The 16,604-nt window shown below is 44.0% G+C and overlaps 1 protein-coding gene across 1 annotated transcript in view; it reads right to left on the bottom strand.

Moving 5' to 3' along the window:
- Window positions 1-16,604, bottom strand: part of COL21A1 (collagen type XXI alpha 1 chain) — a 203,010-nt gene that overhangs the window by 121,064 nt on the left and 65,342 nt on the right. Inside the window, exons 8-10 of the mRNA XM_074991138.1 lie at window positions 14,983-14,991; window positions 11,923-12,006; window positions 5,184-5,246 (exon numbers count right to left, since the gene is read on the bottom strand). Coding sequence (XP_074847239.1) covers window positions 5,184-5,246; window positions 11,923-12,006; window positions 14,983-14,991 — 156 coding nt within the window. The remainder of the gene's footprint in view (window positions 1-5,183; window positions 5,247-11,922; window positions 12,007-14,982; window positions 14,992-16,604) is intronic.

Raw genomic sequence — 16,604 nt, 5'->3', positions numbered from 1 at the left:
TCCATTTAACAAATGCACTTTGACCATGCTTGGATCCCATTTGTGTGTTTGTCTCCCATTAATATTCCAATAAAAGGTTAATATTCAGGAAAACAGAGAGTTTTAGAGTAATGTTTGAGAATGTTCACAAAAACAAATATTGAATTTATCCTCATTCTAAGACACACACACACACACACACACACACACACAATATTGCTCTATCCATCCAACACTAAATAACATTGTTAAATTGTGAATATTTAACACCTGCAATGAATTGCTCATGTATGATCTTTAGACCAGAGACATTCACTGTAATTATTTAAAACTAAGCTTTTTTAAAAACAATAAAAAGGAAACATTTCTTATGGACTGTTTGTAAATAAAGAAACAAGCAAAAATTGTTTCCCCACCATGCAGTTCAGAGAAAATGCCAGAACACATGAATGAATGCCAGAAAGGGAGAGGCAAACTGGAAGGAGTTGAGAAGTACATCAAAATTGATCTGGGGCCTGGAAGGGCTCACTTTCCAGAAAAAAGATAATAAAATACTACATCATAACCTCAGGTTTTTCATACATGCACAACTGATTAAACAAATAACATGAACATAACTATCTTCAAGCCTGTCGGGAGTAAGAGCCAAAAAGCCTTAGGGTGTCTCAAGGGGATTTAACCAAGAATAATGAGATTGCCATGAGCAAAGGAAAAAAAATGAGTCTTGCTCAGGATTCTTAATATCAAAGTCCTAAATATTATGGTGAAGGACACTACTAAAAACCCCACAACAGACAAATATACAGGTCTCTTAGACTGCACAAAAGTCTTCCACGTTGGACAGGTAAAAGTACCATCATTCACTATTAAAAACTAGACTGGAAAGCAATCAAGAATCTATTCAAAGAAAAAAATAATGCATTGGCTAGGGTTGGACATGACCTAATAAGTCTGCAATTTGTTCTTACAAAGAACAAGTGCAATAGCAACAGCTATTATTATTATTATTATTATTATTCACAAAATAAGATAGTTCAGAAAACAAGTATTTCATCAAAATTACTTCAATTAATTCAAGTTTCAATTAAACAAATTGCTGCAATTTGTAATCTCTAACTTTCTACATGATCACAGTTTCCTAATTCTCTGTTCTGAGATAGTTTTGTAAATCTTTGTGTTCACAGAATACCCATCTTTGTAAATCATGACTCGTTAGTTGGAAAAAAATCTTGACTGCCAAATCGCAAGGCTACAGTAAAACAAGGGGCTTTTTTCCCCCCTCAGGAGTCACTACATTATAAATTATGATGGCCTTTACCAGATGAATAGCATTGAAAGAGGAACCAAGAAACATGAAAGGGTAGGCAAAAATGACAAGTGTCTTCCCAAACTGCTTTGCACACATTTTAACAGCACCTACAGCCATAACTAAGCCTTATTTCTTCAATAAGAAACAGCCAGGACATGTATACCCTTGTACAAATATGTTTTCCAAAAAACTTAAACCACAATCAAAATAATAAACTTAAATATACAGAGTCAAATTCTGGCTGACATTGAGCAGAAAACCTGCTGGTAAACCAGCAGCTAGAAGCAAAAAGTGTGCCAGAAGATCTAGGTCTCCAAAGTACCTATAGCACATACATTTGTCAGATTTGTCAACAGTTTCTAAGAACATCTTTCTGCAGAGATTATTGCTACTCTTAGAAGGGATTGAATGCAAGAGTTGTGCACAAGGGGATGGTTACAGACAGAACACAGGTATAAATTGCTAATGCATTTGCACACCCAAGGAAAAGAATGAAAATATACCTAATTCCTGAATGACCAAGGAATGGGCAGAGCCTTGACTTGTCCCCGTGGCCAGTCCTCAGGGTGCAATCATTTGCAGCTTGTATAGTAAAGCAGCAAATTACTACCCACTCAAAAAAAGCAGAAAAAAGAGGGAATGTTGCCTCAGTGAGGTGCATTGGTGGCAGGTAATGTAGGCAAGGGAAGGCATTGCCTTCCCAAAACTGCCAATGTTCTCCTGACATCGGTGGACGGCTGAGGCTAGGGCCATGATGTGGTTGCCCAGCCACCCAGGGAAAGCTAGGGAAATGGTGGAGCTTCTCAGCCACTGGGGAAGGCCTGGGGCCAGGGCAGGTTCCAAGGCATGGCAAACTGGCTTCTTCAGGAGGGCTGAGGCCAAGTCAAGGACCACAGCTGTTGCTGTCTGGGAAAGGCCGATGGCATGGCTCTCTGGCTGCTTGGGAAGGGCAGGGACTAAGGCTGTGGCATGGTAGCCTTGCCCTCCAGGAAGAGTGGGGCCTCTCCACCCACTGCAACAACACTACGGGGGCTGGGGATAGTCATGGGCTGGGGCCAGTAACCTGAGGTGGAGCTGGGACCTGCCTTCCAAAGCTGGGTCCTCACCCAACACCCATGGGGAGACGTCTACATCACAACTCCACCAGAGGCTATTTCTGGGATGAGGTAGCTTCAGGCTGTGTCTAAAAGCACAACTGGAGACTTAAGTGATATCCATGTCTTAAAACCAGGTTATTCTGAATTTTGATTTGCAATATTTCACTCCTTGTTCAACTATACAAATTTTAGCCAATTTTTTTCATGAACAACTTGAGTTAGAAATGAATATTTTAGACCATTAGAAACCCAAGATTCTTACCTTTCAATGAGTGCAAGCATTAGTTTTAGCTCGAATAGATTTCAAAATAATAGCCAATGAACTCTGGTTGTAATTGAGGCAAGGATATGACAAAGTAACCAGATTCTCAGTATCAGGAAGAGACCCTACAAGCCACATAAGCAGAATTACAGAACATACTAAAGATGAGAATCTTTGATTCTGAAAATATTGAAAAATTACCGCTGATGCCTTAGGTCATCAATACTTTTTTTTACCATTCCTCCAGGACTTAATATACCAGGTCCTGGACTTAACACAATGTAATTTCCATTTCCTGGAAATCAAGTACATTTCTTGTACTGTTGCCTTTCACAGTAATACTTTATCCAAAAGCAAATCAGCAAAATTACATCAAACATCTTTCATCCCTAAGTAGCCAAAATGTAACTAAGCAACAAAAAGGAGAAATATGGGCATTTTTCAAAATGCAGCATAGAGCTTTCTTTCTGTACCTTGCAAAAATTAGGAAGCTTTTACAACACATAGTTCTAAACCAAATACTGATTTCCCTCTTTCCACATACAGAAACTAAATGTGTTTGTATCTCTTACTAAATACATAAATGTAAATGTTTTAATTGTCATAAATAACGATAGGTAATACCCCTATGAAAAGTAATAATGGTCAAGGCCAAGTCACTTAATGAGAGCCACAGGAAACTTTCAGGAGATTCTTCAAAACATATCAGAGTCAGCGGAAGTATCCACCAAACTCTTTTAAAGCAAACTGATCAAGCTATACGGGGGGAAAAATAAGAGCTGCAAAATTTGGACCCAAATACCAACTTTGCCAAAATCTTAGTTACTCATACCAGAATGTTAGTTTTAGCCCATCTCTGTTATCTGCCATGTAAGACCATAAGAAAGGCCATAGATCACTCAAACAATCCAGCTAGACTATGCTGGAGAGACTAGAGCATCTAGCCCAACCAGACAGAGAAGTGGGAAACCTCATGGGGCAGGCAGGTAGGCTGCGTGGTATGTTCAGCACAGTGGGTGACAGTCTCAAGGGGATCGCTGTGATCTAAGTCATCCCAGAGGCAACCCTGAAATCATAGCTTATTGCTAGTAATGAACATATCCTCCATGAACTTATTTATTTTTTTATTCCAGTTTTACATTTGGTCTTCACAACATCCCTTGGCAATGAGTTCTGGAGGCAGGCTGTGTGGGAAGAAGTACTTCCTTATATTTTATTTATTTATATTTTTACACACACACACACACACACACAAATATATATATTTACATATATATAAAATATATATATTTTAACCTGCTGCCTATTAATTTAATTGAGTGAACATGGTTCTTGTGTTATGTGAATGCAAGTCTATGAATGCATATGCACTCACAAAAGAACAAGAAGTCCTGTGGCACCTTATAGGCTGAATAGAACTTGTTAGCTCTGGCCCTCCCTTTTACTGGGACCCCCCCCTTTAAATAATCCTATGAAACCACCCCTCCCCACTCTTGCATCTGACGAAGCAGGTCTTTGCCCATGAATGCTTATGCTCCAAAATATCTGTTAATCTATAAGGTTAATCTATAGGGACTTCTTGTTGCTCTCAAAGATACAGACTAAAATGGCTATGTCTCTGATACTATGCACTCACAGATTTCTTCCTTTTCTCTGTCTAGAATTATTTTGTGTATTACCGGCTACCAGAGAATTTATATCCTTTCAAAATTAAGTTATTTTAATGCCCTCCACTGTCTATAGTATTTTGTACAACTAACTCTAACAAAGAAAATGCCATGTTGAGCTCTACACTCTTATGACAAGAATTTGGTTGGTCAAAGTCTCTGTCTTTCACCTTCAGCCTCCCAATACACCTGAGACAGACTCACACACTGCTGATTCAGGAACACAGAATGAAAGCAGTTAACTGTCAGAATCATTACTTAGCATTAAGATCATGGGTGTCAACCTCTCAGAAGCTTCCACTTACATCAGAATTCCCATTTCTTTTATGGAGCCTAGGGCTACACTATGGTTTTAGAATTTCTAAAACCATTTAAAAACAATTTCAAATTGAAAGAGCAAATTGACCATTACCAAATGAGTCATCGTCTCTAGAGGAACCTCCATAAAGCACCTACTGTTTTCAGTCATTATCTACATTAATAAAACAGGTAAAAAAACTAAATACAGTGTGTGGGAATATACATACTTTTTCTCTCAGATTTTAAAGCAGAGTACTATTTTTATTTCTAATTCTTGGACACTCTTGTATAAGAAACTTAAAACATTTCATCGCAATATATGGGCCATACTAAAACGGGAAAAAACTGTTATGGGCTGTTGCTTTAAGCCATTGTATTCACTCACTTCACATGGATACAACTGTTCAAGATTTGTTTTTTAAAATGTATCAGAATGTTCACAGAATTGTTAAATTTTGATGCTGCTTAGCCTATAATGCACTAGAACATGACATTTAAGACTTTATTTTTCATTTACCATTTGTTTTTGCATTTAAGGTACTTTATATGACTAAGTTTTTAGTACTCACAGGCTTACCATCTGGACCAGGCTGTCCAGGATAACCATGAGTGCCAGGCTGCCCAGGATCTCCCTGTAGAGAAGTTATACATTAGGGCACAAAGAAATACGAAAGAAAAGATTACAATTATTTGAAAGTAACTTTTATCCAACAATATTTCCAACTTCAGGAACTCAGGCCATCACAGAATACTGTTGCATAGAACACTGGCTATAAGCCCAGATAATTTTTGTGGAAGACTAATTGCTATAATACAAAAGGGCCTGAACCTATAATCCCTCTACAGGGAAACTCTCACTGACTTCTTATATAGGGCTTGAAAGATTAAACCCTAAGGATAGCATATAAATGTCCCATATTTAGGATGTTATAGAACATGAAAAAGAAAAAAAAATCTAGAATAGGGTAGTTAACACCAGCCTGTACCCCAAATTTTATCTGCCTGTAAGTCTGAAGCAGAGATTACTGACTCCAGGTTTCTATTGAGTTTGGCTCTATTTAAAGTGAAAAAGCCGAGGTGGACATGGCTAAAACCCTTTAATCAACAACTACTGTCTCAAGGTGCTTAGCCTTTATGACCCCTCTTACAGCATGAGCCAATGCACACAGAAGTCAATGGAAATCTTTCCAACTATTTCAAAGGGGTTTGGATCAAGCCCAATATATTTTACTCAGTATATTAGCTCTTTTTGAATGTGCTCTGATTACTTTGCCGACCAACGGGTCTGATCCTGGTCCTTTGACTGAAACATTAGTGGCAAAATTCCCATTGACTCTAAAGGGACAACGGATTTAGTTCCAAACATTTATTACTGTAGGAACTGCAGAGTACATGCAGTTCTGGAATAGTAAATCAGATTGTGTTCAGACTCCACACATTGTCAGCAAAATTATTACGTAAATCCCTGATGACACTGGAACAGGAAGATCACAGATTGGCTACGTCTACACCAGCACACTACGTTGAAGCAGCCTATTTCTAAGTAAGAACATCAAAAACAGGCTACTTCGACACATATCGTCTACACATCCTCCAGGGCTGGTGCCGTCGACGTTCAACATCGAAGTAGCAACGGGGAACGTCAAAAGGAGCCACCCCAAAAGGAAATGTGGAACGTCCACACACACAAGCGCTCCCCGTCGAAATAAGGGGCCAGGAAAGCCCGCGGACCAGGTCACAGGCTGGACTAGCCCTTCCTGGTCAACAGCAAGCCGCTCCTTTAAAGGGCCCCTCCCAGACACACCTGGCCTGCACAGCACAAGGTCTGCAGAGCAGTAGCCACTCTCTCACAGACCAAGTCACAGCAGATATGTACGCCCAGCAGCAACAGCAGCAGCAGCAGGAAGAGGAGGCCCTCCAGGTAGTCATCCAGGGGGCAAGCACCCTGCTAGGTGCTGCCTGGGAGGCCGCCCAGTGATTCCTGCCAGAGGAGCCCTCCCCGGAGACAGACGGGGACGTCCCTGACCACCGGATTCCCCTCTTCCTCCCCTTCCGGCTGCTGCTCCGCCTCTGGAGCTACCTCACCAGCTCCGAGTGGTGGGAGCAGCTCGTCATGCAGGAGTGGGACGACAACATGTGGCTGCAGAACTTCTGCATGCGCTGGCAGACCTTTCTCGAGCTCTGCCAGTGGCTCACACCCACACTGAGGCACCACAATACCCGGATGTGACGCGCCCTCCCCGTCGAGCAGAGGGTCGCAATAGCCATCTGGAAGCTGGCCACTCCAGACAGCTATCGCTCTGTTGGATGCCAGTTTGGAGTGGGAAAGGCCACAGTTGGGGCTGTCATCATGGAGGTAAGGAAGCCCGGGCACGCACCCACTGGGGGGCGGGGGGGCCGGGTATGGGGCTGGGGAGGGAGGGGCCAGGTGTGGGGCCGGGGAGGGAGGGGCTGGGTGGGGGGGTACCCGGGGAGGTGCCCAGGAGTGGGGCCTGGGGGAAGGGCCCTGGGGCATCCTGCACAGCCTCATGGGTGCCTGTGTTCCCTCCCCACAGGTGGTCTGTGTGCTTAACGCCACGCTGCTCCAGGAGGGTCGTCCGACTCAGCGACCTGGACGCAGCCATTGCCAGATTTGCCACCATGGAGTTCCCAAACTGCTTCGGGGCCCTGGATGGGACCCACATCCCCATCTGCGCCCCAGACCACAGCAGAGGAAGATACATAAACCGCAGGGGCTACCACTCTGTGGTCCTGCAGGCCATGGTGGACAGTCGGGGCCGCTTCTAGGACGCGTACATGGGCTGGCCCGGCTGCACACATGATGCCCATGTTTTTTAGGAACTTGGGCCTGTGCCGCCAGCTGGAGGCAGGGACCTACATCCCCCAGAGGGAGATCCCTCTGGAGGACACCACCGTGCCCCTCTGCCTCATGGCAGATGCGGCCTACCCCCACCAGCCCTGGCTCATGTGCCCATACACCGGCCACCCCAACGCCAGCCAGGAGTGGTTCAATGCCCGCCTGAACCACACCCGCCAGGTGGTGGAGAGGACATTTGGCCATCTGAAGGGCCGCTGGCAGTGCCTCCTTGCCCAACTGGACGTCAGCCTCCAAAACATCTCCCAGGTTGTAGGCGCGTGCTGCACGCTCCACAACATCGTCGAGAGCAAGGGGGAGGCTTTCGTCCAGGGGTGGGTGGTCGACGCCGGCACGGGCTTTCCCCAGCCGGCCGCCGCACCCAGCCGCCAGGCCCACCATGAGGGGGTACAGGTCCATGAGGCCCTGTGGGCCCACTTCGATCAGGAGACCCCTGAGCACCTCCCTGGCCTTCCCCGAAAGACCCCCACACACACAACCCATACTGTCCGCACTCTGCCCCCAACACCCACACGCCACCCCCTCCTCAAGCACACGCCTCCAGCTTTTTTGAAAATAAAGCCTTTTTTTTCTTCTGAAACCTGCTAACTTGTTTTGCGCACAACAGAAACTGCAACCAATATACAAAAAGGGGGACAACTATATACATGGGGGACAACTATATACATGGGGGCCCAGCGGACGGCTCAGCCATTAGCCCATCAGTCTGGGGTGGGCGTAGGCGGCGCGACCTCCAGCAGGTACAGCTCGCAATCCCCTCCACCCCACCATGTCCGCGGTCCCCGGAGTGGCCGGCTGGGGGCTGGGAGGACTGACAAGTATGGCTGGGATGCCTCCACTGGCCAGTCTTCAGCCCCAGTGGGCTCTGTGGAGCTTGCAAGAGGCACGGCAGGTGGGGCAGCAGGCAGGACGGCCCGGGAGGCAGCGTGGGGGCGGGAGCCAGGTGACAGCCTCCCAGATCAACCCAGCTATGTCCCGGAACACCCCCCATGAAGTCCTCTCATGCCTCCCAGCGCCGGCTGGACTCCTCCCTGTCAAAGCGGAGTTTCTCCTCCGTCACCTCCATCTGCCACCGGAGAGCTGCCAGGAGCTGGGGGTCCACAGGGCCCATCCCCACAGTCTGGAGGTGGCGGGACCGTCCCACTGCCCTGGGGGCGTCTCCAGGCACTGGCAGTGGCTGACCTCCAGCAGGCTGTCGGGGACGATGGAGGGTGCCTGGCTGCCTGGGGTGTCGGATTCTGGAGCTGCAGAGAGGGAGGGGAAGGCTGTTAGTACAGTGCCCTGGCCCGTGGCCCGTTCCCCCTGCCCTGCCTTGGGTGCTGGGTCCCCGTCCCCGTCAATGCGTGTGATATCCCTGTTGGTTGTCCCCATAGCATTGTCCCCCTGCCCCCGGGGTTAAGGCACAGTGCTGTCCATGGGTGCGGGTGCTGACAAGTGCTGATGGCCATGCCGCCATCCTGGGACCATGCTGTGGCTGGGCCGTGACGGGTTGGGGTCCGCGGAGGGTGTGTCAGGCTCCCGGTCGTGTCCGGTGCCCCCGCCCCATGGGTGTGTGCTCTGTGGGGTACGTACCTGACCATCCATTGCCACCATCAGGGGAAGCCCGGTAGGCGGGCGCCAAGCTGGTGCTCCAGGAGGGGAGGTCGATGAGGAGCCCCCCTCCTCGCTGCTAGACCCCTCCTCCGCTGTCCCAAGGGGGGGCTCCTCGAGTGGGCCCCGGGGTGCGGGGCTGGCCTCCGGCTCTGAGGCCTGCTGGAGCTCGTTGGCCATGGTGTCAAGGGTGGCCGGGGGAAGGGAGGAGGTGTCCCGGGGGCCCAGGATGGCCCTGAGCTCCCTGTAATAGGGGCAAGCGGGAGGGGCAGCCCCAGACCATCTGGCCGAGTCCCGGGCCCGGACATACCCCTGCCACAACTCCTTCACCTTGCTCCAGACGTGATCCAGAGTGCGGGCATGGTGACCCCGGGTGGCCAGGCCCTCAGCCAGTTGGGCCAATGCTTCTGTGATCTGCCACTTGCTCCCCATCACGTGGAGCACCTCCTCTTCACCCCAGAGCCGCAGCAGGTCTTGGAGCTCGGCCTCTGACCAGAAGGGGCCCCACCTCTTTTTGGCTCCCCATTTGGCTGCTGGGGGTGCCTGGGTCCCCTCAGGAGGGGAGCCCTTGGGGTGCTCAGAGGGCTGGCTCGAGTCCATGAGTGATGGGTAGATGTGTCGGGGCCTCTGGAAAGCATGCAGGGCTAGCACGTGTGTGTGTGTGTTGCTGCCTGCACACCCTCAGCTTCCTGCCACAGGATATCCGGATCCATGGTGCTTTAGAGACTGCTGCGCGTGAGGACCATAAAGCCCTGCAGGGGCTGGACAGAGCGTCTCAACCCCTCAGCTGATGGACACCATGGAGGACCCTGCTATTTCAAAGCAGCGGGACGCGGATCGTCTACACACACTCTACTTCAACGTTCAACGTTGAAGTAGGGCGCTATTCCCATCTTGAGATGGGAATAATGATTTCAACTTCTCGCTGCCTAACATCGATTTCAATGTTGAAATAGCACATGGCGTGTGTAGATGCGACGGGTGTTATTTCGACGTTGTGCTGGCTACTTCAAAGTAGCCAGCTAGTGAAGACGCACCCATTGAGTCTTCAAGCTAAACTGAACTGGATATGTGAGAAGATGTTTAGCGTGCAAATTGAGCTAGTTTAATACTGAATTCAACGACAAAGAATACAGAATCCCACAAAAATGTCATTGATACAAAGTGACAGTGTGTATGCACACCTTTGAAGAATATGTTGAAAACAGGGTTTCTGAAGTTAGTCAACTGAATCTACATTTAGGGACCTAAATAAATGTGATTTGACACTGAGAAGTGTTGAGCTAAGAATAACAGACTCTGCTGGGAATTCCAGACTCTCAGCACCTTAGAAAATTAAGCTCCTTTCATTTAGGAGCTGAAAGCAGATTTAAGACCAACTTAAAATATGTAACTTCAAAAATTTTGTCAATGGGTATGTCACCAAAAATAAAATGGCTTTTTCATAAAGAGTGTCTAAAGTTATTAGAGAACGTAACATACAAAGGACTGAAAACAGACATATAAACATCGTTAATCACAAACCTCTGATTATTTGCTACCACTGCATATTTAGATTACCAGTAAAACCAGTATTAAAATAATGCTCAGGTTGTAAAGTCCAGCACTCAAAAGTTGGGGGCATGCTATAATTAAGGTTCTGTGTGCAATTTTAATTCAAACTTCCTTGTGTAAATACACAGAGATCTCTTGTGACATGGGAAATCTGTGACAAGGCTAGGAAGAGAATCTCACTATTAAGCCCTAATGCAGAGCCTTAAATAGAAGAAAATTTCCTCTTCCCTTGCAATCCACTGCGACATTCATTCTCCGTGTAATGCAATGAACGAAACAGGAGTTCTGACAGAACAAAAAGTATATGGTCATGCAATTAAACTTGTATAGGCACCAGAGAGCCTAATTAAGATTGCATGAGCCAAACAAATAGTCATTTCCTAACTTTTGTGTGGTTTCCTAGTTTTGTAAAACTTTCCTAGATTTAGTTTAGAAAGAAAAAACAAATTTTATCATATGACACTACGATAAGTGTTAAAATGGGTTGTCTGCTGAAATGTCCAGATTTTGAGGAAATGGAGTAAACGATAGCTGTTTTCCTCCATGTGGAAACATCCACTACTAACTGAGGCAACATACACTTTGTCAGAGGCTTACAAAACCATCTTCTAGAAAGTGAAGGCATTCTTGGATTCTGTTCCTGGACTTTGAGAAGCTACCTGCTGTTAGTAGAAAGTACTGCTGAGCACATTCAATATAAGACTGGCTATCAACTGAGGCTTGGATCTGTTATATTAGAATCTGGCCTCATCCCCTCACTATGGGCCCCCTGAATGCCGCTCCACCATTTGACAGAGGCTACTAAACCCAAAGCAGGCCCAGTAAATTTTTTTTAAATTAATTTTAAATTAAAGAAAAATCGGGCAGGAGGTGGGGCTCCATCACCACCTGAGGTCTCTTCCAGCCCTATGATTCTATGAGAAATAAATCATTTTTCCAGGATCAGATTTTTCCATATCAAACCCTGTTAGGATTTCATTAGACAATGATCAGAAATCATTCACTGCATAGTAACTATGACATTTGTATGTTAATCAACATCAACTCTCCTTAAAAATTAAAATAAGCCTTTTGATTATCAGGAGTTATTGTACCAATAGTTGATTAATTCCATCTGTCAGAGTCTGAGCTTGTAAGATGGCAACTACCAGCAACCCCTCTGGCTTCAATGGGAGAAGAATTAGGCTCAGTGTGGCTTCTTCCTTGCACAGGGATCATAAACATAGATAATAAATACCATAAAAGGTGGAGGTTTTCAAAGTAAGAAAATTAAAGAAAACTCTACTCACTTTTGGGCCTGGGGGCCCTTGTTTTCCTGGAGGACATATACATGGAGAAGGTGTGGAGCCTACATCACTCGGGCCATTCATACACTACCAAAAATAAAAATGATCATCAAAATGCACAGAAAACCACAAATCAATATATTACAAATAAGTGTATTAACATGACCAAATACAGGACTGACTTCATTTTTATTTAAATGTACAGCACTGTCTTGGTTATTGAACATTTATCAGCAGGCCTGCCTAAACAAATACTGTTCATGTCCCCAAGCAACTCTGCAGCCAAAAATTCCTGTCCCGGCTCTGCAAAATATTGATAGCTCTTAGATGCTTTGAGGGGAAAAAAATTTTTCTGTTGTAGTTAAATGGTGTGTTTTTTCTGAAGAAATTACAGCTACAATAAATTAGCTAATGAATAAATTAGCTAACGAATATAGTGTCCCCTTTTCCATTTTTGAATCATTTAGAAAGTTCACAAATTCTGAAAATGATTTTGTCATTCATAAATTTAACAGTTTTCGTGAAAAATTTTCAGATGGCAGGTTTTGTTTTCTTTATTAAGAAAATCCTTTTTAAACTATTCAGTCTTTCTTGTGAGTAATTGATCACTGACACAACCCTTTCCGAAACTATTTAAAGAGGACAATGCACACCAAAGGCTTGTCTACACTTGATCCCAACTTCAAAGTGGGCATGTTAATCAGGGTGATGGGAGATTATAATGAAGTGCTGCGGTGAATATGCAGCACCTCATTAGGCTAATTCTCCCCCCTGCTACTTCAAAGTGTCACTCTTCAAAGTGTCACTCTTCGAAGTGCTGGCATGCATGTAGCCAAGGGCACTTTGAAGTGCCCACACTACTTCGAAGTGCCTTTACTCCTCAAAATTTTTGAAAGTAAAGGCACTTCGGAGCAGCGCAGGTACTTGGAAGCGCCTGTGGCTACACACATGCCAGCACTTTGAAGTTTGACACTTCGAAGTTGCCGCAGGGGAGAATTAGCCTAATGAGGTGCTGCATATTCACTGCAGCACTTCATTATAATCTCCCATCACCCTGATTAACATGCCCCCTTCAAAGCTGGGATAAGTGTAGACAAGCCTCAAGTGTCTGAAAACAAATTGTGCATGGCCAATACTAAGTGATATGAGTACTCAAACTAGGAATCAAAAAGTGTTCCTGAAAACAAAAACTCATTAACAAAGATGTTCAAGAATACTGGATAAGAAGGGGCCTGAACAAGACTGAACAAAACACTCATATAAGATGCAATTAATTTTAACAAACTGTTTTTACAACATTCATCCAGCACCAGTTACATGAATCATTAAAGATTAGTTTAAAAAAATCCATTAACAAAGACTTTTACCTGTCACCACTGTGGCTTTCATTTATGATACATCAAAGTATTTCATCAGGAACATCTAACAAGTATTTAGATAAATGTTGCTGAAGATCAGCCAAGTTTGTGTGATGAAATGGTGATGGCTTCCCTCCAGAAATCTCTACTGCTATCTTCCCCTGGTCCATTTACAGCTAAGATTATTTATGGCTACATCCTTATAAAATGTAAGAGTAATTGCTTAGTGATCTTCAGAGTATTTTCAGTAATCAACATTCAAAATATGCATCATATTGACTAGAATATGTGATGTATGAACTATAGTGACTGAATTTGTGCACAGATACAATCATAGGTGCATGAATATGGGTTGCAGAAAATATCCCATGACTTATAAAGCATATTTTTACCTAAAATATCAGGCTTGTATCTCCTGTGATGACTACTGGTAAAAATCAGAATTAAACCCAATGAAAAAACGCTGATATGCAACACTTAAAATTGGTTTCAGATGAATGAAAAATTGGTGTGTCGTTCCTTACATAAAAAACATTCATTACAAAAATATATAAAACGTAGCTTTCCATGGAGTAAATGCTCAAACAATGCTACATAAAACCTGAAGATTTAGCTTGTCCCATACACAGAGGAAGAAAGAAATTATACAACAGATGTGGTTTAATTAAGTCAATAAAGTTGTGGCCTGATTAATCTCAGAACCATCTGGCAAAAACATGTACAATGCAGATCAAAATTTCTTCCTTAACCATTTCAAATTGCAGCAGCAACGCCATCAGCCCCCTCTGCAAGGCACTGCTGGTTTCTGGCCATTGCTGGGACCTCACTGCTCTCTCTCTCTCTACCTAAAGGTTAAGAAGCTAAGGAGGTGTTGTTGCCTGCTCACCATAGCAGACATTAGGATGCCATTCCCTACATTCTTTAAGGGATTCCTTTCCCTAAACCCACTTCCAACCCAGTTTGTGAGAGAAATGAACCCCTTGTGGGTTAAGTCCCTGTGCCATAACAAATGAAGCTAAGCTCTCACCCTACCCCCTAAGTCCCTTAGCTCCTTGGGCAGGAGAGGGGGCTCAAGGTGCATCGCAAAGCATGCAGGAGCTATCAGCTTATCTGAGCCCCACTAACCAAGCTCCCTGATTAGGCAATGATTTTCCCTCTCTTCCTGGCCAGCCTCTTCATAGCTCTTGCAAGAAGGGGCAAAAGGAGCCAATATGCTAGTGCCATCCCCACCTGGAGGTTGGCATTTTGAACAGTGAAAGAATAGGTTTTGCATTGAATTTAGCACTTTTTTACATATTCCAAATATACTGCACCTCAAGCTGCACGCTGTTATGTAATACTCATTTTTAACAGAGGGCTCCTAGTGGAATATTCTCTCAGGGTGAAATTGCTAGATTTCATTTATAAAATATAACTCTGTCACAAACATCTTCAGCTGAACTGAAGCCGATTAGGTTTTCAAACCCTCCAGAAAAATCAGGCTGCTTATTCAAGTGCCCGCATGTGGATTTAGAACTAGCCTTTTGACACCCAAATGCAGAATGCCGCTTAATAATACTGAATTCCATTGTTTAATTTTTTGTAAACCACTTTTCACGTCTCAAAAACAACTGCACATTACCAGTAGGTGGCATCATACTGAATTTATTTAATAAATAAATAAATAAATACTACCTGAAATTGACTGGTTTATGATTGAGCTTACCTCACCATTCTGAAATGAAAAAAAAAAAAAAAAAAAAAAAAAAAACCAGTTTAAGACTGTAGCAATGTTTTAAAAAGCAAAATAAATATATTTATATAAGAAGTTCCAAAACATCAGGTGTGAAATCCCTCCTCTCTTCATGCCCTAATTCAAGATCTGGGTAAATCCTGTGTGGTCATGCAAAGGTGTGGAGGGGACTGATTTTATTATCCCTTTCTCCTCTTTGTGTTGTGTAGGAGATAGCCACACAATGGCCTAAGCATTGTATAATTGCAGTGAGGTTTCTTTTATCTGTAATGGCACGGAATGATACATCCTGAAATCTCCAAGCATACCAGAAATTATGGGGTAGTCTCCTTTAGCAAATCTCCAACACCATTACCTTACCTCATGCAAGTATTGAGGTAACACAACTATACTTAGCTTACAAACTCAGACAGTCAGAATCCAAAGTGATATGACCACAGTGCAAGGTATCCTCTGACATGTCACTGAACCTTCAGATTTTCACAGTGACATTCACATTTCATTTATGACAGACAAGTGAAACTGAACTGACAAAAACCGATCTTTTTGTCTGGATGTGAACATGCCAGGGTTTGCACTGTTTATTTTCTGAATCCCATTAGCTATTTGTAAATATTAAGAACATGCAATCCTGAAGTCAAGTTGACAAAGCTCTATACAGTAAAAGCTCTCCTATCTGACTTGTTGGGGGAAAGGAGGAGGCGCCAGTTAATCAAATATTCTCATTAACCGAGAGTTATACTTTGCCAGTGGAATACCAATTTTCAAAAATGAGAATGCAGTAAAAGGAATAAAGTACAAAATAGTATACTGGCACTCACCAGTCCAGTAGTAGTACTGCTCTGCAACGTGGTTGGTTTCTTGAAGCACTTAGGTGTACACTCTTAAAGGTGTCTATACACTTGGTTATCTTATGACACTATATCCTATGGGCAGTGCCTGGTGTACACCCAAATCACTAAAATACACTTAACACTAAAACTATACTGAACATATTTTGATCTCTCTGATTCAGAAGGCTCTTCAGAGTCTTATAATGCCTCAGGGTAATCATGACCAACATCAAATATTGTAGATGTAGAAGGTATAGGAGATTGGGCTGAATCTGTGATGAGCCCATGAAACACCCCGCAAGCCACTTTTTGAATCCCAGATTTTAGCTTGCTTATTTGTCTTCTGCCTCTTTTGCATAAAAAGTAGAGTACTGAATACCCAATTGCATAAAGTGTTGGGCAGTATAACAGTTCAGTTACTAGACTGAAGACTTGTATTGGGAGAAATCACAAATGCCAGTTAATTGAGCTTTCTGGTTAACTGAACGTCTGATAGCAGAACTTTTACTGTAGAAAGAATTACAACCAGTACGTCGAAGTCTACTGTAGCCTTTGAAGCTCAGCTCCCATTAAGAACCTAAACAAGAGCTGGATGCACAAAAAGTGCTTAGCACCCAGCAGCTCCCATTGCAACACATACGGCCAGTCCTGCCAAGCATCTCTGGATTCAGTATGCTAAGCTCTTCTGAAAATCTAACTGCTTATTCATGTAAGTAGGAGCTCAGTGCTTTCAAAAAAAAAAAAAAAAAAAACACTGATCAT

The sequence above is a fragment of the Carettochelys insculpta genome, chromosome 3 (genome assembly GCF_033958435.1).
Source record: "Carettochelys insculpta isolate YL-2023 chromosome 3, ASM3395843v1, whole genome shotgun sequence".
Taxonomy (NCBI): domain Eukaryota; kingdom Metazoa; phylum Chordata; order Testudines; family Carettochelyidae; genus Carettochelys; species Carettochelys insculpta.
Note: the sequence above shows the minus strand (reverse complement) of the source record. Positions and strands in the feature narration are given on the sequence as shown.